Source organism: Lycium barbarum, chromosome 9 (genome assembly GCF_019175385.1).
Source record: "Lycium barbarum isolate Lr01 chromosome 9, ASM1917538v2, whole genome shotgun sequence".
Lineage (NCBI taxonomy): Eukaryota > Viridiplantae > Streptophyta > Magnoliopsida > Solanales > Solanaceae > Lycium > Lycium barbarum.
In genome coordinates, this window is record NC_083345.1 from 118,842,669 (window position 1) to 118,869,059 (window position 26,391).

Genomic DNA, 26,391 nt, shown 5'->3' on the forward strand with positions numbered 1-26,391 from the left:
GTGTGAAAACAAACCGAGAAACCTGGTTCCTCTAAAGAAAGGAAAAGGACTAGGGACTTGGAATTAGAAAGGCAAGCCAACCTAAGGGAACAAAAGGTATTACTAGGCAAGGTGTTTGACTCTGCCATTGCAGCATGGGATGAAAGAACTTCTGGAGATTATTAATTTTTAAAAGTGGGGCCATCTGTTTACCTTCCCTCCTTCTAGTGCTTTTGAGAAGAAAGTGGCAGAGTTCTATGCCAATCTACTATACATTGATGACTCCACTTTGGTCCTTTTAGTAAATAGGTTAGGGTTTGAGCTAGATGAAAAAAACTGGGATAAATATTTCGCGTGCCAACTGATGGGATAAAATCAATTGAAAGGGAGGCCTCTGAGGGATTTAAAAATATGATTGTCAAATTGGAAGGGTCTGCAACTGGTGCTCGCCTCTTTAATAAGGAACTCAAACCAGAGTATCAGCTCTTGTTTGAACTTGTCAACAAATCTCTATTTCCAAAGGCTGAAGGGAGATGCATTGCTTCAATTACAGACCTGGTCCTCATTGAGGCTTTAGCTTATTTTCGCCCCATCAATCTACCTGCTCTAATGATTGAGCACATGATCAAAGTTGTTAATGCCAAGGAGGTTAAGCATGGTCATCCATATGGATTTTTCTTGACCAGGGTTTTTGAGCACTTTCATGTTAAGACAGGAAAGGGTACTGCGGGCACTAGAAAGCAAATGGTTACTCTAGGCACTCTAGAAGAATATGATTGTGTGCCTAAGAAGGTTGGTGTTGGTAGTAATTCCACCATTTCAAGTCTTATAGAGATTCAGGAAAGGGCCACTACAGAAATTGAGAGGCTCTAAGTTGAAAATGCTCTCCTGAAGGCAAAGTTGGTAGAAAGGGCAGAGGAACCCGGTCCCAGCAGTGAAGTGGCAACTACAATGCTGAGTTAAGGGCTGATAATGAAAGTTTGAGGAAGAAGATCGATGAGCACCCAGACCAAATGGTCTAGGATCAGAGGAATGCCAATGCGAGAATTGATACAATTCTCAAAGCTCTGGCCCACTAGATCCTTCCCATCTTCCCCTCAATTCCCCTTTCAACCCAATCTCTTTCCAATCCTGCTATTTTAACCCTTTTGATGAAATTGGTATTTGTGACAGTTTAATTAGCATGCTTCATACTGTTTAGACTACTATGTTTTGGCTATGCTTCATGGTTACTCTGTTTAATGGGAAATTACTCTGTTTATGCAGTGGTTACTCTGTTTTTATGCGATATTGTTCCTATTTTTGTTGATGTTGTGTTGTACTGGTGCCCATGAGTTAATGTCACTAAACTTCTTTATGCTTGTGCCGCTTTTATACCTTTTTCGAATGATGCCAAAATGAGGAAGTTTTCTAGGGGAATTTGATTGATATGCTAATGCTAAAAAGTTCAAGGGTAAAATTCAAATGAAATGGATGTTAACATGTTGTTTCAGGCTAATCTGCAGGGAGAACAAGTAGGGAACCTGGTTCTCAGAGGGTTTGTCATTATCAAAAAGGGGAAAATTGGTAAGTTATGTCATTTTGTGTTTTGATGATTTGATAAACACTTGAGGGACCGGGTTCTCCACCAGGTCCCTTGAGTGTCGTACAGTTACCGCACTACAACTATAAAACTACAGTACTGCTATTGTTCCTACTGGCAGAACCGCAGCAGCACAACTGCGATTTTGCTAAAGGCCAAACCTATAGCTAAAGGCCAATATCAAAAGACGAAATGTCCCTATTCATGGTCACATGCTTCTCACATGCTTCCCAATATATATACAACATGTTACAAAGTGTTTAACCTAACACTTGCAAATCAGAAAAGTATATTCTCTCAAGTGTAGCCACCACTGCTCTCTAGGTGCTCTCAAGAACAAAAGCTTCATCAAACTCAAGGACCAGATCCCAACAACTGAATATGTCTTAAGTCCTAAGTTTGTTAAGTCTTTTGTCTTTTCGTTCTAAATTTGTAATCCTACACTACTTTCAAGAAGTGTCATTGTAAGAAGTTTCTCAACCTCTGTTATTTTGTTGTCTTGGCTAGAGTTAGTCAAAGGCAGTAGTTTTCTTGGCTAGAGTTAGTCAAGGGTAGTTGGTTACTTGGCTAGAGTTAGTAAAGTGTTGTAGCTTACAATAGAGTTATTATAAGGGGTGAGGGATTAAGAGTTTTCATTCCTAAGTATTGTAATCTAAAAGTTGCTCTAGTGAAGTTGAAATCCTACTCCGGTAGGTCGTGATTTTTAATCCCTTGAGCAAGGAGTTTTCCACATAAATATATTGTCTCATTTACAATCTGTTGTGTACTAGGGAGAACAGATAGAGAACCTACTTCTCTATACTGTTTGATGGACGCTTAATCTCTATCATGATTATTGGTGTATGATTTTCCTCTAGCTTCGATCATAAGAGGCCACACTTTGTAGAAGTTGCCCATAATTATTGGTGCATGATTCCTTATAAAAATGAAAAGGACATATACAATGTAGAGATTTGTCTTTTTCAATATTCAGGTATTTGGAAGTAGTTTTAACAGAACTGAAAATGACATATACTTTGGATGTCAATCTTGTTATTTCCTTGATCCTCAATTCACTAGAACAGTATTGTGTGAATAAGTTAAAATTCACCTAATCTTTAATTATTTTTTGAGTTTCATATCTAAACTATTGGATGTTCTTGTTACCTCCTAGACAATAACTCCCTTTAGATTAAAAAAACTCTAACTGAATGTGTGGCAAAATGTTTCGGATAACTTGTTGAGAGGGCATGGGACATGAGAACAGTCTTAAAAAGGAGTCCACCTGCCACAATGAGTTCGTGCTAGTTTTGGACCGGTTGGGTTTTGTTGTTGGTTGGGGGGGGTTGTTTCTTTGAACTCTCAATAGTTTAAGTATGAAACTTGCAAAATGAGGATAGTCTTAACCTATTCACCCTTAAACATTTTTCCAAGTCACTTGGAACTCTTTGGAGGAGCTTTTCGAGCGTGACGTTCACGTGGTTCATGTTCCTCCAGAAGGTATTTTAATATGAGTTTTGTGAACACTCGAAACTCGCAAAACGGTAATAGTTTAGAATTTTTTTAACAAATTCACTCTATAGTATTATGTTTAGCTGCGGAATGGCATTATACTAACACTTGGATCGGAAACCCACATGTTGATGCTCACGATTCCGATAGCCATACCAGTGGTTTGGAAAAGATCTTTCGAAAAGTATGTAGTGCAGGGCTTTGGTTTAGTGTAAGAGTACAACGTGTGATGTGCCGGTCAGACACACGTCACGAGTTTGAACTCCTATTGCACACAAAAAGCTTCACAGTTAAGTGGAGAAGAGTAGAGTGGCAGGCTCATTATCCACTGCGTCAGTTTGTCATAGAAGATTTTTCGATTAGAAAGGAAAGAGCGGGGTGCTAAGTGACTGCTGCTATAAGAGATAATTGCAACTTTACAATTATGGTCCTTTCACAATTAATTACAGCTCCTACTCACATTATACATAACAGGTTACTGTACAATCAATGACATAGATGAAGTACAAGGGTAATTGTCTTGTTGAACTTAAGATTATGGTTTTTCTGACTTAGCATATGACATTTATGTTATTCTGCTAGATCTCTTTCATATGGATGTGATATCATAAGGTTCTGAACAAGAAAAAAAAAATCTAAAATACTTCATCACTATTCACTGGGGAGAATTTTCTCCCATTACATTCCATGATATGTTTTATTTTCAAGTGTAATTACTTGAAATTTAGCTAATTGTTCACCATTAGCCATCCTCATGTTTCACAACTTTTTTTTTCCTTCAATTTTTAAGTCATCCCCTAATGATTCTTCCATGTATTAGATCACTCGAAAGTACTATGTTGGTCGGACTCTCCAAATTTGTCGTTGCACCCGTGTCGGATCCTCCAAAAATGCACTACTTTTGGAAAATCCGATACACACCCGACAATATTTTTGAAGAGTCCTAACAACATAGCGTGAAAACCATCATTCTTCCAAAATTTCCCCTCAAAGAAGTTTGCACATGTTCTAGAGGCCCAAAAATCCAACCCCTTAGATAAAAGGTAGAAATTAAATGTGTTCTTCTTCTTCTTCTTCTTCTTCTTTTTTTTTTTTTTTTTTTTTAATTCCATCTTAAAATGATGCATATTCAATATATTCAGAGTGGCACAGATTTATTCTCCAAAGCATTTAAATTTTCCCAAGTTAATCATATGCAAAATATTGCCAGAGTGCTAGTAAACATCAAAAATTTTGTGTTACATGATAAAAAATCTGGCAATAGGATCAAAATCTAAATCTAACATTCTTAACTCTTCTGTTGCAGAAAAATTTAACTCTTTCAACTTCACTCCAAAAATAAGTCCTCTCTTCATGTCTCCATTGAATCATCATCGTACACGAGTGAGGGCTAGATAAGCAACAAGTCTGTATCCTACCAACATCACAGCCATGATCGAGACGTCGATCCACATATTGTTTAAGCCTACTGATTTAATGGCAGGCAAATTTGCAACTTTGCAATAGACTCCTTTTGAACACTCATAGTAATCACTCTGATTGTACTGAACCCCTAGAAGCAACTTGTAGCTATAGTAGCTGTAACTCAAATATTTTAACCAAACGATGAATGATGGAATTTGTTGAATGTAGTAGCCTCCTGCAATTAGGAAGACTAATGTTGTGACCGATGCTAAAGTAGTGGCTTGTTTAACATCCATGAGTAAAGCACCAAAAGCTAGCCCGAGACTTTGTGAAACGAGAACGTTGTAGAGGACTACTAGAAGAGATAGGATGAAGGTTGTAGGCTCGGGCTTAAGCCCGCCCATCCAGTAAAGGATGAAGGTAAATGCTGTTGGTAATGCAAGTTCTAAAGGCAAATCTCCCACAGTTTTGGCTAAAAAATACGATGAGAGGCGGTACATTCCTGATGATCGCTCTTTTATGAGCATTCTTCTTTCTTGTGGAAAAGTGAAAACTGCATTGTAGAGTGGATAGAAGCCCCAGAATACCGCGAAAAAGAATAACATTGCAATCTGCAAAACAGAAAATCAAATATGATTATTAAATATTAGAACATAGTAGCTGGATACTATCTGGTGTTACATGTAACATGTAAAGAGGCCTGATTGTTGAAATTGTAAATAGTTAGCTCTGTTTACTGGATTGAAATATTCTAGGGTTTAGGATTTAAATGAATTTTCCTTTGAACTTTGCGAATGATTCATATTTGCCCTTGAACTTACAAAATGATCAAAATTTACCCTTTATGCTACTACCATTAGCCCAAAAGGTTAAAATTGAGTCATTTTGGTAACGGCAAGGGTAAAAACAAGACACGTTTTTAACGGAGGGTAAATTTTCTCTAAATCATATAGTCCACGGGCAAATTTGGACCTTTGCCCTTATTATTAATAGAACATAGTAGCTGTCTGTTATCAGTTGTGACATGTAACGAGGCTTGATTGTTGAAATTATAAAAAGTTAGTTATGTTTACTGGAGCAACCTAGTCTTAACTATAGAAAATTATTTGTTGACATAGTGAATGGATAATTTCTTACTCGATCTTCGATGTGGGATGTTGGAGTATGCCACCACAACAATCCTGCAAGAAATGCTACGCTTATAACTTGGAAGATCCGAAGCCTGTTGAACGTCTCGTATCTTCGCTCCCTTAGCCCCCTTAGGAGCAGCACTTTGAATTGATGCATCCAACTTGTGCACCATTGCTCTAATTTCACACCATTTCCTGCATAGATAGAGCCCACAATAGCTATTATTAATTAGACACTGATTAATGGTGATGAAAAGTTTGAAGTTTTTTTTTTTTTTTTTCCATTGTAATTTGGAAACTTACTTGTAGAAACATTGTAATTACTGTTATCTAAACTGCATAGCTCAGTTCTCAAACTTGTCGAAATGTTCTTTTCATACGCAGAGACGAGAGCTTCTCTCACCAACTTCTTTTCCTGTTCCGTATTGTCACCTTGCTCAATAGTGTGCTTGGTATCTGGTCCAATTCCTGAAAGACCAATGATAGATTTTAAGATGCCAGAAATACAGTAACAAAAGGAATATAGGAGTTTGTCCCTAAGTATTTGACCAAATAGAATCGTCTAGTTCCTATAGAACCTATCCCTAAAATAGGTGAGGGTTCAAGTCCTCTATCCCCATAAAGACTATTTCATTCCCCAAATATTTATCCGACCCCCTGCTTACGTGATTTAGATTAAAACAGTTGCTAACTGATCATACACACGTATTTGTTATAAAAAAAATAGAGGAATTATTCTTGAGATTATTAGGGAGAGATGAAAGTGAATCCTACCTTAACAACTGTCAAGGGACAATTGATAGTGGGGTCTCATTTACTTTACTTAAGAAAGGTACTAATCACTATTACTTATCATTAATCCTAGAGACTAATCTAACTTTATGTCTAATAGGCCATAATTAAATAGAAAAAAAATGTTGAACCATGGTCCTTCATGTTAAGTTTGTCAGAATTGGACACTTATGTGAACCATGATACTTTCAACTTTTCAAGCACTACTAAAAAATAAAAATTAGCGACAGACAAATTCTGTAGTTAATCAGCAAAATCCTTTGCCAAACTAATCCTATTTAGCGACAAATTAGTGACGAATAAATTTGTAGCTAATTCCAGTTTTTTTTTTTTTTTTTTTTTGGTTGTGAAGGGTGTTAAAAGTGGAAATGTTCTAATTACCATTCGCGAGATCGAGCAAGAGATCAGCAGGATTGATAGTGATGGATATGGAAAAACCAATAGAGGAGAAGTATTCCAAGGCACTTGATGCAGGACCATAGTAGATAGGAGAGCCCTCAGAGAGCAACACTACCTTATCGAACATATAATAAAGCCGGCTAGACGGCTGATGGATCGTTATGATCACAGTTCGGCCACCACTTGCTAGGCGTTTAACTGTGTTCAGGATCCGGAGTGCTGTTGTCGAATCCAATCCTGAAGTAGGCTCGTCTAAAAGTAGCAAACTCGGGTTGATCAGCATTTCTTGACCTATACTGACTCTTTTTTTCTCTCCACCTGATATCCCTCTAAACAATGGTCCTCCAATCATGCTGTTTCTACACTTGTTTAATCCAAGTTCTGCAATAACGTGCTCTACATGTCTCACTTTTTCCGCCCTGCCGAGGCTTTGTGGCAGCCTAAGCAGAGCTGTGAATAGAAGTGTTTCTATTACTGTGAGATGAGGATATAGGACATCATCTTGTGCCACGAAACCGGTTCTACGCTTAATTGAACCCGAGAAAGGCTGGCTGTTGTATGTAATTTTCCCGGATAATTTGCCCGAAAGACGGCCGCCTAGTGCTGTTAGGAGGGTAGTTTTGCCACTACCTGATGGACCTAACATTGCTAGCATCTCTCCTGGACACACTATACCTGTCACCCCATTTAGTATAGTCTTCTCTTTTGTGCCTGATGGTCCTCCACAGCACATTCCTTTGGTTTCTTGCCTAATCTTGTAAACAATCTCTTCAAACTGCACATTTTAAATGAAGACATCAGCAAAGTTTACATTGAACCTATGTTGCTCAGGAATGATGAAGCCAGGATTTTCATTAAAGGGATTCAAAATGTAAAGAAGTAAACATAAGAAGAAATCAAGGATTCAACATCTACAATATATACATAAAAATAAAATTGGCCTTGTATAAATAGTGTAATATTTTGACGAATGAAGCCCCTTGCGGTACCGTAACCGCCACTGGTTGCTCGGGCTCTTCAAAAATAGCCCAGAATGTGTGTTGATGGCCTTTGGAGGATCCAACACAGGTACGACAACATTTTTTGAAGGATCCGAGCAACATAACATCAGAACTATCAAAGCATTACGATAAGGGCCGAGTAAGAAATTATAACAAGTGGATCCAGGAAACTTTCTTTTACCCTATTTACACAGTATAATTTTTTGATAAAGGGAATTCAATTGTCATTTCAGTACATGTAGCTCTGCCCCGGATCAGAGCACATGACTGACTCAACTTATTTTTCACATGTAAGCAACAAGTAAACCTTTGTACTAAAAGGAGAAAAGATAGAGGAAAAATAGACCTTCAAAGTTATAGGGGACAGGGCCCTTTGTGAAAAAGACTCTTGTGACTTGATCTGGACAGGAAAAGCCAGATAGGACTTGTCGTATTGCTCTGACGAATTAAGGGAATTCGTCGGAACTGCCATCAATTCTGTGCCACTATTTTCTGGTTTTGCTGCTACACAATGAAGGGCCATATTGCCAAATAGTTGAACAACTTGAACTGAGGAAAGTTCTAGTATTGTGTCTTGGCTTGATAAAAGAACTTAGGAGGGAAAAGTTAAAGAGTTGCTTTTAACTTGAATTTCTTAAAGTGAACTGGACAACTAGATATATAAACAGAGAAAGAACTTACAAAGGAGGAGTTCTCTTCTTTGTGTTAAATTAAAGTAGTAGTCCTATGTCACTTTCTTTTCTTGTGGGCTCTCACCTCTTTTTCCTAAAAGTATTTTCACACAATCAAATTATGACACTAATCTTCTTCACGTCATTTTCCTCTTAGTACGCTTTGAACTGTAGCATCCTCTCACTATCTTTCCATTCTTAGTGCCCGTTTGGATTGGCTTACAGCTTAAAGCTGTTTGCAGCTTATAAGCTGAAAAAAATAAGTTGGGGTAGTCCAACTTATTTTTTTTGGCTTATAAGCTGAAAACAGCTTATAAGCTACTTTAGATAAACTAAGTCAAATGAGTCCAATTATTTTTTTGAGATTATTTTAAGCATAAAATGACTTTAAGTTGGTCAGTCAAACACTCAAAAAAGCTGAAAACAGCTTATAAGCCAACTTATAAGCCAATCCAAACGGGCTCTTATATGAAGTGATTGTTTCATCTTTCTTCATGTAGAGACTGATTTCTTTTGCCTTCCTTCCGTGAGTGAACGGTAGGGGTGGGCATGGTACGGTATTTGAAATTTCGGTGTGATAATTTTGATTTTTGATTTCTAAAAATACTATATCATTATCGTACCAAATTAATTCGGTATGATTCGGTATTTTAAAGTTCGGTGTCGATATTTTTACATTACAGTAAATCAGTACTATAGTTTGTCCGACTTCATTCGACTTACATATACTCATATCGTAGAGAATTATGACTTCCGCTACTTGAGAAATGTCTCAATTATTATGTACTAAATACCTTACACATTTAAAAATATTCAAAAGAAAGTACAAGCAATCTCCATCGTAAATCAATTACACAAAAAAGACATTTAAATCAAGATAGAGTAGTCAAAGTTACAACGTTTAAACAATTAGTTATCTAATAATATTAGTTTATATATTTGTTACTATTATAATACTAAGATATATGAATTGTATATGTAATTATATACTTCGGTATGGTATTCGGTATTTCGGTATTTTCTTTATGAATACCAATACCGTACCGAATACCAAACTTTTTAAAAATGCATAACAAATACCATAATATCGAAATCGCAGTATAAAAAATTTCATTTTCGGTGTGGTAATCGGTATCTACCATACCATGCCCACCCCTAGTGAAGGGTGCATGCTTGTAGTGAAGCTAGAAATTTCACTAAGAATATTCGGTATAAAGGATCAGCCCTTAGCTTGTTTCTATTTATCTTAGTGATGGATAAATTGACACGGCTTATTCAAGGGGAGGTGTCTGTCACGACCCAACCCCGTAGGCCGTGACTAGTACCCGATCTGGGCACCCAAACACATCTATCCAACGCTATCTCAACTGTTATCAAACGCATTCAAGTATAAAGCAGAAGCCGTCAAGGCTATATTTCAAATTTAGATAATTTCCAGAAAAATTTTGGCAGAGTTTCCTTTATTTTACATACTATCCAAAATAACCCTGCGCACAGAAAATACCAACAAAGGCCACACCGGCCAACAAAGCAATATATAAACATATGCGGACCGGCCGCCGCGGCGAATGGGGTCGCCCCAAACACAACATATACACACATCCGTACAGAAAGACCCTAACCCACAAACATATCTACAGGCCTCTAACAGACATACAGAGTCATATGACGTGACAGGGCCCCGCCGTACCCGGAGTTGCCATACATACAAAATATACAAAAGACAGAAGATATATACCAAAAGTACACGCTCCGGAACAAAGGAGCTCTTCAAAATAGCAGAATCTGAGCCCTAGACTGGCGGCGTATCTTCAGGTGCGTCTGTACCTGCGGGCATGTAACGCAGCCCCCGAAGAACCGGGGGTCAGTACGAAAAATGTACCGAGTATGTAAAGCAGAAACATAACAAACATAATCATAGTCTGAACCGGAAGCACATAAATATAGCGGACAGAACCATAAATCAAACGGACGGACAGGATCATGGTCCAGACGGACGGGCAGAATCACAATCCATACGGACAGACAGAATCAGAACAGGGCACAGGAACGTGGTCGCCACTCCTGTCTTTGGCGCCACAACATATCATATATCAGAAGATTTCATATCTTCGAACATCTCCGTCACATAACACATCACATCATAACCACGGTAACCCCGGGGAAAGATCACACGCCGGGAAACCGGACACATCATACTTCGTAACATATTCACGGTAGCCGGGGACGGACATATACCACAGTACCCCGGAACCGGACACATCATACTTCGGAATTCATACATGGGACCCGGCCCCCGACAAGGGACTCGGCGGCCCATCCGCACGATATAAACCGGCCCGGGATCCGGTGAAAGGAAGCTTTAAGACATCCACGAACAGATTAATGAGAAACCACATACATACATATCGTTATACCGACTCAATCAAACTGAAGTAGGCCAAATGGCGAGTCAAATCAGAGTATTCGGATAGCGTTCATAATATGCGCCTATATCCTGCTTGGGAAGGCACGACGGATTATTACCAGAATCAGATTTTCAGATGTCAAAGCCATTTTGTAAAATTTATATAAAAAATAGTCATAGCATGATCAGAATAATAGTCCAGATGTTGCCTGTGAGAAACGGACAGAAATAGGGCAATTTAGGTCATACAAAAAGTGTCGGGGCCTTGTGGGCCCACCTCGGACCAACCCGAGGAGGCGTACGTAAATTACAGATAGTAGACCTTATGAGGTCGTCCATAATGATTTGGAAGTATTCCGACTCCGTTTAGGAAGGTTGCATACTTAAGGCTCACTTTGAAGACAAGTTATAAGAAAATGGATTCAATCTTACTGAAGGAATTGGAGCGGATTTCCATCTCGAATTCCGAGGAACGGACTCGTATTTAAGGCTCGCGGCCGAGCCTATTATGTTCAGAACATGCCTAAGAATGAAGGGGTAGGCTTTACATACCTCAATTGCGCCTTATACTCGCTTAGCTTCACTTCCAATTTCGTCCAGAATCTACAAATGGTCAAGTTTATCAATTATCAATTCAAGCCTTTAAGATTCCATACTCAATCACATAATTGCCTACCGAAATTTCGGCAGCATTTCCCCTATATATGTGACATCCCCGAGACTTAGCTCGGCTTAATATATCAACACAGCAACCCAACAACAACATCAATAACAACAACAAGCATTACAAAACACATAATATGGCATAACATAACATCTTTCATTCCGACCTTACACTTCCAAACCCATCTTACCATTTTCATATTCGTCACTCATCAAGATCATTACAACATAATTCGGAGGCACATCCTATTGTTTTCACCAAATATACATAAGGTATACACAATATACAAGCTTACTACCAAAGTCATATTTTACCCACAACTTCCAATCTTTAGCATATATGTTCATGACATATTTCTATCTTCCAACTTCATCAATGACAATCATAATTTACCTCTTACTACTTTTCTTTCCATATTTACATAAGTTACAATAAATTTGCATAATTTCTTACAACAACTTAACAACAAGTTTTCCATGACAACAAGAACCATTATCCTTCCATTCATTTCACAATAACACAATTAACATACTAACGGAATTTAATTCACATTCCATCATCACCATAGCATCACACGGCCACATGCTATATTTTCCAACTTTCACTAATTCATTCCACTTTCATTTCTAATACAATTTCTATCATAACTACACTAGATTTCAACAAAAATTCAAATCTTCATGAACATACAATACATGCACACTTTCGGCCAACATGCATACCACCTCAACACACAAGATTTTCATGTTTTTTATTCATTTCCACACACTACAACATACATATACCTTCCATATCACAACAAAAGCATAAAATCCTTACCTTTCTCCCAAGTTCTTTACTTGCTACAAAAGTCACTTTCTTGCCAATATAATTATACCATCTTGTAGAGAACCTTGCACTTGGTAATAATCCCACAAGAAATGAATTTTTGAACCAAGGATTAAGCTCCAAGAATTATTTTTTTTCTCCTCTCTTTCTCTCACCCGAACCCTCTCCTCTTTTTTGTTCTTGCTTTGCTTTATTTTTCTTGAAGGTTCTATGGATAGGGATGCATATATATAATATCACATAATTAAATTATGGACTTGGGCCATTTTCACACACCATGGCCGGTTGGGCTCCCTTGTTGGGCCTTGTTTCTCTTTTTTTTTTTTTGAGTCCACTTGGCTAATTTTTTTTTTTGTAATTTATGGCACAAGTTTCCAAAATTCTAACTTTGCCCTTGGCCTCCTTTCGTAATTCCACACCAATGTATTCATAACCGACACATTCGTACCAAGCAAGGTCCAAATGTGGCCTTGTCCATTACAAGCCAAATTGTTTCGAATTTTTCGAATATGCAAAAATGTCGGATGTAACAGTGTCGTAGTGTATGCTATTCGCAGATGATATAGTACTGAATTGACGAGTCACGCAATGTAGTTAATGATAGGCTAGAAGTTTGGCGACAAACCCTGGAGTCTAAAGGTTTTAGGCTAAGTAGGACTAAGACAGAATATCTAGAGTGTAAGTTCAGTGCAGGTTTAGCTTTAAAAAAGTAAGTTCAGCGGGGTGACGCAAGAGGAGGAGATGGAAGTGAAGCTCAATACACAAGTCCTATCCAAAAGTATAGTTTCAAGTTTCTTGGGTCCATAATCCAAAGAGACTGATAGATTGATGATGATGTCGCTCAATGCATTGGAGTAGGGTGGGTGCAATGGAGGATCGCATCGGGGGTATTGTGTGATAAAAATGTGTCATCAAGGCTTAAAGGTAAATTCTACAGAGTAATGGTTAGATCGACTTTGTTGTATGGAACAGAATGTTGGCCATTCAAGAACGCTCACATCCAGAAGATGAGTGTAGCGGAAATAAGGATGCTCAGGTGGATGTGTGGGCACACTATGGTTAGGATAGAAGTTATACAGGGCAAAGTGGAAGTGGCTCCTGTAGCGGACAAGATAGGGAATCGAGATTGAGATGGTTCGGGCAAGAGGAGGTGTGTGGATGGGCTACTAAGGAGGTGGGAGAGGTTGACTATAACAAAAGTTAAGAGAGGTAGAGATAAACCGAAGAAGATCTTGGGGGAGATGATTAGACAATACATGACACTGCTCCAGCTTAATGAGGACATGCCCCTAGAAAGGAAAATGTGGAGGTCGAGGATTAAGATAAAAGGCTAGTAGGTAGCCGAGTATTCTCTTTATTAGTAGTATTAGTTATTAACCGCGTCGATTCTTTTCTTCGAGTTGTACTACTATATGTTTCTTCTCTTGATTTTTATCTTGCTACTTTATTGCCATATTTTTCTTGATATCATGCTTCAAATCCTTTTTTTTCTAAAGTCGAGGGTCTATTGGAAACAACCTCCCTACTCCACAAAGGTAGAAGTAAAGTTTGTGTACATCCTACTCTTTCCATACCCCACTTGTGGGAGTACACTGAGTATGTTATTGTGGTTGTTTAATATGTAGTATAAAGGAATTTTCAACCTATGTATGCAATATAATTCTCTGCCGATAGATGTTCAACTATCCACCTTGAGCCTATGTGGCTTTTTGACCTATATACACAATATAATTATTCCGATGACGGACGTTCAACCCCTTATTTGAGCCTATATGGCTGTTTGACCTATGTACACAATACAATTTTCCGAAGACATGGATGTCCAATTGACCCACTTAGCCTATGTGACTTTTTAATCCATGGACACTATAATTTTCCGACGATGGACTCAACTTACCGTTCTTACCTATGAGACTCCGCATTAATGACAATGGCACTACGGCATACTAACCTTTTAACATAGACTTGTCATTAGACATTAATCATCTATAATTATGAGTTCTTTTTCTTCTTGAAGTTGGATTATAAGAGAATGAAATGGTGGCTGTACCCTAGTAATTAGGGATATGTAGGCAATTATTGTCGGGTTTGTGTTCTTCTTCTTCTTCCCTCTTTTTATTTTTATTTTTTTTGTGTGGGGCGGGGGGGTAATTGAGCATTCCGTTATATAGGTACTTTTTAAATTTATTTGAATCATGACTCAAAAAATGAGTTTTATTTAATAGACAATGATAGTGCTTCCCAACTTTAACTCACTAAACCTCTAATATTTTTTGGATTTGTTTACGTTTTTCTGCAAATGAATTCTCACAATATGTGCATGCAACCTCTTTGTCTTCCTTGAAGCATTTCAAGTACTTTTTTTATTATTATTATTATTTTGGCTACCTTCCATCATTTCCTGAGGTTTCCAGCAGTGATATTGATCAGATTATAATTGGCCGCTCCAAACTTTGAGATGAAATTTAAATAGAAAATCAACATCGGGTGCTTGCAAGCTTTCTTTTTATCTAATATTATATATATACCATTAGGTGCCGTGATGGCTTATTTGGTTAATGATAATAAACCTCAAAAGAAGATACGCGCATCGGCGGAGCGAGGTTGAAGGAAAGGAAGTCCCTCATTAAAAAATAATATTGCGCAAGGGGGGTTTATGTTAAGAAATTAACTTCTAGTGAAGTGGCAAGGAGGTTCAAAAATTGCTACCTTTTGAATCATTTTGTATAATCACTCGGAATATATACAAATAAGGGAGCGGACCGTATTTATCTTAATAATCCTCTATTGTGGTATTCTTATACACACGATTAACGTGATTTAGGAAAACATATATACATAAAATTATTTTTTCTTTCATGAAATAGTGTCAGATGACATCACTTAGTATCGAAGTTAGAGATATCTCCACCACTGAACAAATGGTCTCCTTGGACTGACACTAGGATACATCATACATTGATGTAACTAAAAACTCCTATAGATAAATATACAAAACCGAAAGTGCAAATCCAAACTTGTGAATGCACTTGTCATTTTCCATTTAAAACTCATGAAAAGCATATCCATGCCACCCATGGTAGGCATTTATGCTTCTCACAAGTTGCTCAATTGGGGTCTCATTCATTAGGAAAGAAAGGGATAAAATAAGAAATTCAAACCACTCAATACAAAAACTTATCTACAGAATGAATAGTGTAAAGGTTGAGTACCAAATGAATTTAAAGCGGATAATAAGGTTCTTTCCTGCCCCTAAGTGATAGATGGAATGAAAGAGATCCTTTCACCCTTGATCAGAGTTTTAGGCTTTGAGTTCTGAAAATAATTACTATTAGAAAATCAAAATTTCCGCCAGACATTTCCGTATGAAACAGTTGCGACAAGTACAGTTCCGATGGATTTAATTTCCAAAGGAAAGTCCACCAAAGATCCCTATTTTCTAACAGTGAAAGAAAGTTATGGTAGGAATCATTCGCTTCAGGCCAGTAAAATTTGAATTAAAATCAAATAATTAATAAGGTTCTTTTCCTACCACCAAGGCAGAGGCGATTTTAGGTGCTAAAATAGGGGCGCGTGAACACACTATCTCTTTGTAAAACTAGGCATTTTATGTATATATTTTTTAAAATTAGTATAATACTTTCAGCGGGAAACCCATGCTATGTACAAAAGGCTAAATGGTGCACTTAGTTGAAGATTGAGTTATTTACTAGAGGACTAGAGATCAAGTCCATATAATAGCCACTACTGAAAAAATTAAAATTTCTAATGGACCTTTGCGTTTGAAACAATTGCGACGAGTGCAACTATGATGGATTTAGACGCAAATTCCAAAGAAAATTCCGCTTATTTCTAGTAACAAGAGAAATTTATGGTAAGAAGCACTTCACTCTTAATATGTCCTAGGCAGCGGAATTTGAATTAGCCGGACCAAAATTATGAATATCACGTGATAAACCAAAAGAAGAAGAAAAAAGAAAAAGATATGGTTCATTTCCTTGTTAAGCAAATAGATTCTAATTATATTCCCCAACCACCACCACCCTTCCCGTTAATATTCTTGAAACTGTTGTTTTCGACATTTGTATCATTGACTTGGTATAATTTTTCTAATATCCATTAGAAAGTTGATGAGATTGAATAGATGCTAAATAGTCAAGTGTTTTGATTCTCCGTTTGATTTTCATATATTGATAATATAAAAACAATTATACTATCAGGTCACCTTAAAACTAATCGAAATTAGAATTTAAGTTCTAAAGACCACTAATCGAAATTAAACTTTAAACTGTACCAATTGTGTAAATAAAAATTACACTGCCAATCAATACAAAATAAATCAATTCTTAAAATTCTCTCTCCCTACTTGATCGTTGTCTTGTGGTTCTAGTTTATCACACCAGCATGTAATTGCATTTTCGAATTATCATCTTTTCCAATATAATGAATGTTCTTAGATGCTTTAAAAATTCCGGATAAGCCGATTGACTTGGGTCAAAACTCAAAACTACCAAAAAACAAAGTTTGATTTTACATCTTTTGGGCTACTTTTACAAAGAATATTGGAGTTTAGTAGGGAGGTAAATATTTCTTAAATTTTTCATATTTGGTTGGTCAAACTAGGAAAATAAAGTTCCTTAAAGATCAGAAAAATGATTTTCCCGATTGAAGTAAGAAAAATAAATTTTATATAAGTGGCGTTCCACACTGGTGTCTCCTCCTCAATCCAGTGTCTCCTCCTCAATCCTCATGCCCCAGCACCCCACGTACCCTTGACGGCAATCCACCCCCACCCCCACCCCAACCTCCACCCACCACTGATCAACACCCTCACCTCTGTAGTGTATGCCTAGATTATATATAAATTATTTTGAGATAATATTTTTTTATTTACTTTTCTAATACTAAAAAATAAGTAATAAAAATTGCTTATTTTCCAATTCCAAGGAAAACAATTTCCAGAAAGTTATTTTTCGTAAAAAAACATTTTCCTTCGTACCAAACACACCCAAAAGAGTAAGTTCCTAAAGCTTTACCTCTCTTGGTTCTTGCTTGCCTTTTCTTCATCTTTTAGTCTTTGAATTTGTTTAAACATATTTTATAATCACTTTGACTGGACGAGAGAGAGGAAATGATTAAAGGGAGAGCAAATAAATCGGATTCCAATTTGTGTCCATAAAAATATAATATTCTGAAGAGCACTTAGCATGATGATCATGGTACGTAATTGTGGAACCACACACTTCATAGGTATTTTAGTCTCTAGGGCTGTGAAGGTCGGCCAGTTGAAAAAAGCTTCTTTCTTTTCTCTAATCTAAAAATTTTCAACTTTGTTTATTTGTAGGTTAAAAAAATAATTAGAAAATATGGCTTCATAATTGTAATTCTTTCATTCTTTATTTGTAACAACTCACCTTACTAGTAATATTTTTCAATTTAAACTTAGGCTCACACGATTTTGGAACGCGTTGCTAGAGTCTAAGATTTATTTTCTTATATACACATTGAATATTCCTTATTTTACCGATATGAAATTTGTTTAAAGTGTCACAATATCTAAGGGCTCAAATTAAATATTCGAAATGAAAAATAAAAATCGGCAAAGAACGCTCTACATTTTTTTTTTTTTGACAAATTTTTTACATAATATATTCTCTCTTGGTTTGAGATCTTTTATGTATACCCCATGTTGCTTGCTGGAAGATATTCTCTGCCCCCTACTCTTCCTAGCATCCATTAATGCTAAATCAATTTGAGCATTAGGAACCATGCAACTTTTCAGATATTTTTGGTGGGAATTTAGAATTTCTTTCTATGTTTACTATATTGTAATAGTTTGAGGCTTATATATTGCAAAATAAGAGCTATTCCATGCCAAAAATGCTCAAGATATTCAGTAGATTTTCGACGGCTTTCCTAGCATTACCAAGTAACTCATGATAGTTGTTCAATAGCTCAGAAAGTGGAAATTATTGGCTATTATTATAGTGCAAGTAGATGTCCTGAATCTCACTGCTAATCATTACCATGACAAGAACAACATATCCAGTGAAATTCTACAAAATGGGGTCTCACTGCTAATCATTATCAAACAAAATTTTCGCATACTTAGCTTATGGAAAAGAAACATGCCTATACATGAGAAGACGTGTCAATAATATCCTTATAAAGATGCTTACAACTTTATGACTTTTTTTTGTAACAAAATTAAAAACTTGTTGGTCATCGTAACAAGAGAACGGCTTATCAGCATTTGTATTATGAAACGTATCAAGTGCTTATATATTATCAGTTTTAGCAATTCTGCTCAAACAAGCGTTATTATTGATTCATAAAATCAGTTTTAACACTCAATAGTCATCAGTTATTTACAATCAGTTAACTCAAACATGCTTAGTATCATTAGTAGCAAACTAACTTTACTGCATATGACAAGGTCTAATTGGCGTTTCAAAGTGTAATTTTCAAATGAGCATTTCTACCTTTTGTAAATTTCTAGTGGGAATTGATTAAAAAAATATGTTAAGAAAATATAAGAATTACCACTATGATTGAAAAAAAGAGCATTTTAACAAGAAATGGCAATTTTTAGTCTTTCTTCCACTCTTCTATTCCTTTATTTGGCACGAAACCTAAACCTATCGCTGACTTTTGCCAAATTTTCCCAATGAACGTGTCATGGTGAAAATAGAACCAACACGATTCAAGAAAATGAGTCGGGACTATCATACTACACTTGTAGCCTGTTTGGCCAAGCTTATATATTTTTTCTCCAAAAGTACTTATTTTTTCAATAAGTGCTTATTTTTTTTTTAAAAGTGAGGTGTTTAACCAAGCTTTTGGGAGAAAATAAATGTTTTTGAGGCGTAACAGAAGCAGTTTTTCAAAAGCTAAAAAAATAGTTTTTGCCCAAAAACACTTTTTTGAAAAGTACTTTTGAGAAAATTATACATAGAAGCACTTTTTAAAAGCTTGGTCAAACACTAATTGCTGCTCAAAAATACTTTTTAAATTAATTGGTCAAACACGAATTGCTTTTAGCTAAAAATACTCTTTTTAAAAAATGTTTTTTAAAATAAGTTCTTTTTAGAAGCTTAGTCAAACAGGTTATTGCTCTTTTCACCTTATAATAAACGGAACGTGATGTGTTCAAATTATTATTATGTTCTTTAAGAAAGATGATTAATAATTTTATTTATGATAATAGTTTATCCAATTATATCTTTACTCCTTAAATATTTCTCATAACTAACACTCCTTTAATTGTAAAAAAAAAATGCAATATGTTATTTGTTATTTTTAAAAACTTCAAATAGTTTGAAACAAATTCAACTGTCAAAATGACTTATATTTGGGACCGAAGTGAGAGCAGTGTTATCCGTGAATTTATTGAATGAATATATAAGCACCAACCCAGGGTTGTACACGGAAGGATAATTAGGAACTTTCTATTCTTAACCAAAGGTTTCGGTCCTGATGATGAGTGCATTTCTCTTTAACTGATATTATGCGATGTGTATATGGAATTTTGAATTAGTCAAAGCCTCAATACAAATATTAGGATACCGAGTTAAAAACAAAAATATAAAGATACATATATAGATAACCAAATTAAACATCTAAATGATAATAGAGTTAGTCCTTTTAGAATGAACGAAGTTTATTGTTGGTGTTGTTTCTATGTCATTGAGGAATGAAGATGATACGCACACAAGCAAATGAAATCGCAATTGCAAGTGAAAGGAAATCGTGGGTTTATTAGTGGAATGTGGGCTGTCCTTACAATAGACTACTCAAAACACTAGTTCATCATTGTCTTGTAAAAAAAAAATGTTTTTATTAAATAGGGTATTCGAACCCTCACTAACAAGGTGAAAGTTCAAGTAGCCAACCAACTGAGCTATTAAGTCACTACTCAATTGTTATATGGGATTTTGATTTTCCCACAATAGCTTTTGTCCAACCCAAAAATATATATAAATATTTAATTGAATTCAATTATAATCGTATAGTAACTTGAAGTTATTATAGAAAGACATAAACTTCAAATTCTGAATCCGTCTTTGGGTCCATACACTAGGCAACCGCTCAAATCATCCTTTTAGTGTATTGTGTATTATTTTCTAATTTTAACTTATGTGGTGTTGTTTGATTGGGCACACAATTTAAAAAAGAAAGAAAGACTTTTGAAATTTATATAAAAAGAAGTTATAAATATTTGTGTTACTATAAATCATCTCATTAAGGATAAAAAAAAAATTTTAAGTTGAAAATACTCTTAGATAAATAAGTATACCATTTTTTCAGAGGAAAATTATTTATATATATATATATATATATATATATATATATATATATATATATATATATAAAAGAGGTATGAAATATGGACGGTGGGAGTAGCATATGTAACTTTTGGCTTCTTTTTGTCTTTGTGCTTTACAACCTTAGCTAATTTGTCCTAATTATTGCCACTTTAACAACCTTAATTGGTTGTTGACCCCTAATTGTCCCTTTTTCCCAAAGAAAGCGACCCTCCAGCATCTCTAAGTGCCACCTAATTAGACTTTATAATATTTTTAAGGAGAGATGAGAGGTATATTATGTTGTTAACTTTTAACATCTGGGACTTGCGAGTTATTTTGTGAAAAATGTAAAAAACATATAAAGAAATATATTAATTTTGAGTGGAAGTGAGATTTGTAACCTTTTAGTATAACATATACATGTAGTGATACTTTCAAAAGACAGTAGAAAATCATCTTAGAAAGACAAAAATGAAAAAGTGAACAGAGTAATGTGAACATGAGTTACTTTGTGAAGTTGGTGGTCATATCATACTGTTTTAATCATTTTAGAAAGAATAAAATTTAAAAATGAACATAAGAATATTTTAGATAAGTCACTTAACGTTACTACTTTGTAGAGTTAATAGTCATACTTCATACATATGCTATGACACCACTTTTCAATTAAATACTACCCATCGTTGTTAAGATTAAATCGTAACAATTTGATATAAAAATCCGATGCGTATAAATTTTAACTTATGATTCCCCAATAATTTCATTCACATGAAGCCCGCCCTCGAAACTGCGCACAATAAGAACAGTGAAGGTAAGGAACATGAGAATTCTTTAAGTTATGCTTTTAGGAGGCGTTTGCATATTGGGATAAAAAAACAATAGGGTATAAAATTTAGCAGTCTATTTATTCATTGTCTAGTGATCAATATTAGCTAGTATTCGAATACATTTCTACCATTAATGTTACTCTCTTTTTCTGGGTGTTCAAAGAGGAGGAAAAAAGAAGAAAGAAAAACGAAAGGAGGAGTGAAAACTATCGGAAGGCTGGTGTGGTAGGATGATATTAGTTCATTTTTAATCAGAGGTCCTAGTTCGCATTTTGGAAATGAAAACTTTTCGGTAAGAGACATTTTACCTTCTTTACGGACATTTTACCTTCGGTAAGAAAATTTCAGATATTTGATGATTTAAATCTAACACCATAAGAAAAAAAAAAAAAAATTGTGACTAAAGAGTCAATAACAAGAATTTTCTTATGGTGTAACAGACTCTTTTGTCATAAATTTGTGACATTATTACGACAAATAGTTATTTTCCTCACAAATTTATATTTCAATTGTGACGATTCATCGTGTTCGTAATAAATTCCGTTCACATTGAGACATTCCGTCATAAAATCGTTATAATTCCGTTAGAATTAATTTGTGACAGACTTGTCCGTTAAAAATATTCCATCATAAATTTGTATTTTCTTGTAAAGAAAAAAAAAATTACTGAGGAAGTGAGTATGACAGGGCCTAGTGGAGGTGATGCGAAGAAGAATTACTTGTGACAAACTATGATGGATGTATACGTTTAAGTTCTGCAGACAGCAAAAGTCACAATGCCACGCGTAGATATTCTTAGATTTGATTGAACACTTGAAAATCTCACTTCAAGTTTTAGTCAACAAATTTCTCCTTATATGATGTTTCTTAATTCACAAATCAGTAGTGAATTTAGGAAATTAAGTGGGCGTTTGGACATGAATTGAGTAATATTTAAAGAAAAAAAATAGTATTCAAAGTTAAATTGAAAATTCGTTACATATATTGAAGGAAAAATATTATATTGATAAAGTTTATGAATCTCTAAATGCTCTCTACAATCTCTCTTGTTTTCTTTTATTAGGAAAATAGCTAGCAACATCCTTATTTATAATAGTATGAAACCTACTTTAACTCAAAACAGGAAAACTTATTCCTATATTAATTTGACTATAAATCCTAACCTATTTTGATTGCCTGCAATTTTGAATTATTATTTCCAACATTCTTGTTATATCCCGCATTTTTGCATATTCGGGAAAATCTGAAATAATTGTGACTTGTAAGAGATGAGGTAATATTTTGACTTTGGTTAATATATATGTTGTGGTTCATGAAAAATATTGACGCGAAAATATCGAGGAAGGCTAAGGGCAAAATTGGAATTTTGAAAATTAGTATCGTGAATTACAAATTATTTAACCAAGTAATTGGGCTAGGAAAAAGTCACAAAAATAGAGGCCCAATTTAAAGGGTTGGCCAACCAACTAAGGCCCAAGCCCATGAGCCAATTAATTCAAGACTAACCATTAAATAAAGGGCCATTCATCTTTTTCATTTAGAAGTTTCAAGAACACAAAACTTGAGCACAAAAGAGAGAGGGTTTCGGCTAGAGAGAGGAAGAGAAAGAAAAAAAATTTAGCTCATCAATTCTTGGTCCAAAAATCATAATCTTCTAGTATTCCTATTAAGTTGGAAACCCTCTTCAATGTGATACAAATTTGGAAGCAAAAGAGTACTTTTTTTACAAAGTGGAAATTCTTGAAAAAGGTAAGAATTCTACTCTTTTTATTTTGGAAGAAGTTTATATATAGGTTGTAGTATATGGAAGTGAATGTAAAGTATGAGAATTTTGTGTTACGGGTACGTGGGTGTGTGGCCGAAAATGGGTAAATGGAGAGGGATGATCAAAATTTTATTTATTATGTTAATTGTGTTGTAATGGCCTTTTAATGCAAATGGAAGAATTCTAATTTAAGTTGGCATGAAAAATTGTTGTTAAGTTGTTATAGGAAATTTTGTGATTTTTTTTGTAAATTTATGTAATTATGGAAATGGGATTGTTAAGGTGTAAATTGTGGTTGTTGTTGATGAAATGGGAAGATGAAAAATGTGTTGTGAATGTTGTGTTAAAGGTTGGAGATTTCGGATGAATTCTAGTCTTGGTGGATTTTTGTACACTTTGTAAAATGGTATGAAATGCGCTTAAATTGCACTTGAATGGTCTTGAATTGGTAATGAATGTGTAAGTGTCGATATTGGCTTGAAAAATCCGTAGTTGAATGGAATGTCGGTGAATTACGTTGGAAAGGAAGGTTACTAATGTGGAATGCGTTTTAAATTGGTTTTGATGTTATTGGTTTGGTTGTTGGTATTGTTGGTATGGTTGTTGATGAATTTGGCCGAGTTTAATTCTCGGGGATGTTGAATTTACAGGGGAGGTGCTGCCGAAATTTCGGTAGACAAATACTACTTAGAATTAAAATTCTAAGTACTTGTAGCTAATTTTTGGAAATTGATAATATTATTGTAGATATTGGAGAGCCCGAGACTTGAGTCGGGATTTGTTTGGCGAGTGATCGAGATTTGGTAGTGAGCGATCGAGGTATGTAAAGCCTATCTTTCTTTCTTTTGGCATGACCTTTATGAAATGGACAAATGACATATATGTATGCTTCTAAAGGAAAATTCTATTCTTAGAGCCATTAGGATGGCCGATGTCTTTGATCTCCCCAAATTATTTCATATGATTTGCTACGAAATTATGATGTCCAGAAGATTCTAGTTGGTATGTACCGAATGATGTCCGAAAAATATTTGAAATGGCCAAAGTTTGGATACATGTATTTTGATATGATTCTTAGGCTCCGTTTGATTTGCTCCATAACGTTCCTTGGAAGCTCCCTATTATAAACGATACTTGAATTTGTAAGTATGACTTATGAAATATTTTTAGAAGGTTCAGTACTTCGAAAATTTGTAATTCTCTCATACTAATCCCAATCGATCCGAATCTTGTTTTGAGCATTCAGATGTCTGTAAAAATATTTGGCTATCGAGTTTGAATATGTATAATCTGGGTATGTGCAGATGATTTTTAAGGCTCCGTTGGAAGTACTCTATAATGTTATTTGAAAGCTCCTTAAAAATGAATGATACCAAATTTTCAAGAAAATGACCTATGAAGTATTTTCGAAAGTTTTGTAATTTGAAAGTTCGTAACTTTTGTATCCTAATTCCGATGGACTCGATGCTTACCTTGAGCCTTCTAATATCAGTATGTATATGTATTTATTCGTCGAGTCTTGGAATTCATTTAAATATGTATATGCATACGGTTTCCGCACTACTCCGCTCGTGCCTACTACTATGATATCGTTCGCCGGATCCCGGGCCGGTTTTGTGATCGTGCGCACTATGTGATATTCGGCAGTCTAATGTGTTGCGGTTCCCGAGACCTCGCCATAGGGCCGGGTACCGCTTATATATGGTGTTATGGTGTGATATGGCTTATGATATGTTCTGATGCTTTGACATGATGGGATGATATGATATGTTCGGGGATTGTACGGAGATTTGAAACCTTCTGGAGTATGATGTGTTGTGGCGCCAGTGTCGGAGTGGCGACCACGTTCCTGAACCTTATGCATGATTTTTATTTGCATTACTTATGTTTGTAAAGCAGGTTTGATATACTGATTCTGTAACTGCTTTCTATACTCCTCATTTCAGTTCTGATTTGGATTACTGTACTTCCTGCTTTACATACTCAGTACATATTTCGTACTGACCCCCTTTCTTCGGGGGCTGCGTTTCATGCCCGCAGGTACAGAAGTTTGTTCTGGTGACCCGCTAGTGTAGGATACATTCTGCTACTTTGGAGTGCTCCTTTGACTCGGAGCCCATACTTTTGGTAAAGACCTCTCATTGTATGTCTCTGTATATATGTAAGACTATCTGGGGTACGGCGGGGCCCTGTCCCGTCATATGTTTCTATTATGTTTTGTAGAGGCCTGTAGTCATATATGTGGGTCATGGGTCATGTTTGTTCGTTTCTGTTTATGATCTGTGCCTTAAGCGGTCCCGGTTGCTGTTATGGCCAAAACAGCCCATATGTTTGTATATGTTTGTATACCTGGGCGATGTGTACTCCGCCAGCCTACCGGATTTGATATGATATTTCTGTACGGGCAACCGCTTAAGATGACATTTGTTCTTAGTATCTGTTTGAAATAACGTATGTTAAGTCTGAATAAATCTTTGATATGTCGATCTGGTACGTAAGTCAGTTTGGGTGTCCAAATAGGGCACCAGTCGTGGCCCACGGGGCTGGGTCGTGACAATTCTCCCGTAATTCAAAATTGTATATCTAATTCTTGATCCACTTGTCATCATATTCAAATTGTTGAGGCACTTGTTTCCAATCCGTCAATTGTTGAAGCACTTTCTCTTCAACCATCACTCACCACTCCCAATTTTGTTAAAGCATTTTCTTCAACCCCGAAGATGCACTTGTCACCAACACCAAATTTTTTTGAAGCAATTGTCACCAACACCAAATTTTGTTGAAACACTTATCTCTAACCCCGTTGATGCACTTGTCACCAACCTCCAATTTTTGTTGAAGCACTTGTCTCCAACCCTGTTGATGGGCTTTGTCACCAACACTCAATTTTGTTGAAGCACTTGTCTCCAACCCCGTCGATGCGCTTTGTCACCAACACTCAATTTTGTTTTTTAACTCACTTCTCCAATTTTTTGAGAAGATCGTTTCTTCCTCTTGTGTTATATATATATATATATATATATATATTTAACTTGCAATATTTTTCTCAATCATTCAGAGCATGATTATTTTTCATGCTTATATTATTGGCCCGACGTTTGCCTAAATAATTCTTGGCCAGACAGACGGCACACATATGGATTAT

At 35.7% G+C, this 26,391-nt stretch overlaps 1 protein-coding gene and 1 long non-coding RNA gene across 4 annotated transcripts; one reads left to right on the plus strand and one right to left on the minus strand.

The window, feature by feature from the left end:
- Window positions 1-4,237: 4,237 nt before the first annotated feature.
- Window positions 4,238-8,418, minus strand: LOC132609628 (ABC transporter G family member 14-like). 3 transcript variants are annotated; one of them, XM_060323690.1, is made up of 5 exons: window positions 8,125-8,418; window positions 6,760-7,552; window positions 5,890-6,054; window positions 5,594-5,781; window positions 4,238-5,067 (listed from the first exon to the last, which is right to left on the minus strand). In XM_060323690.1, exons 1-5 carry the CDS (start codon window positions 8,299-8,301, stop codon window positions 4,423-4,425), a joined length of 1,968 nt encoding a protein of 655 aa, XP_060179673.1. In that variant the 5' UTR covers window positions 8,302-8,418; the 3' UTR covers window positions 4,238-4,422. The 3 variants fall into 3 exon arrangements, with proteins under 3 accessions (XP_060179673.1, XP_060179674.1, XP_060179675.1); XM_060323691.1 differs by lacking the exon at window positions 8,125-8,418 and adding an exon at window positions 7,767-8,067; XM_060323692.1 differs by lacking the exon at window positions 8,125-8,418 and adding an exon at window positions 7,702-7,830.
- Window positions 8,419-23,036: 14,618 nt separating this feature from the next.
- LOC132612359 (uncharacterized) lies at window positions 23,037-25,790 on the plus strand. Its single transcript, XR_009571737.1, has 3 exons — window positions 23,037-23,230; window positions 23,994-24,065; window positions 25,287-25,790. It is a non-coding gene; the product is annotated as an uncharacterized LOC132612359 (long non-coding RNA).
- The last annotated feature ends 601 nt before the right edge of the window (window positions 25,791-26,391 follow it).

Bases quoted from the DNA above. Each gene is read 5' to 3' on its own strand.
- LOC132609628 (XM_060323690.1), bottom strand. From the start codon at position 8,301: ATGGCCCTTCATTGTGTAGCAGCAAAACCAGAAAATAGTGGCACAGAA. The intron at 7,553-8,124 runs GTCTATTTTTCC...TAAAATGTGCAG, and splicing joins TGTCCCCTATAACTTTGAAG to TTTGAAGAGATTGTTTACAA. The intron at 6,055-6,759 runs GTAATTAGAACA...TTGGTCTTTCAG, and splicing joins CTTGCTCGATCTCGCGAATG to GAATTGGACCAGATACCAAG.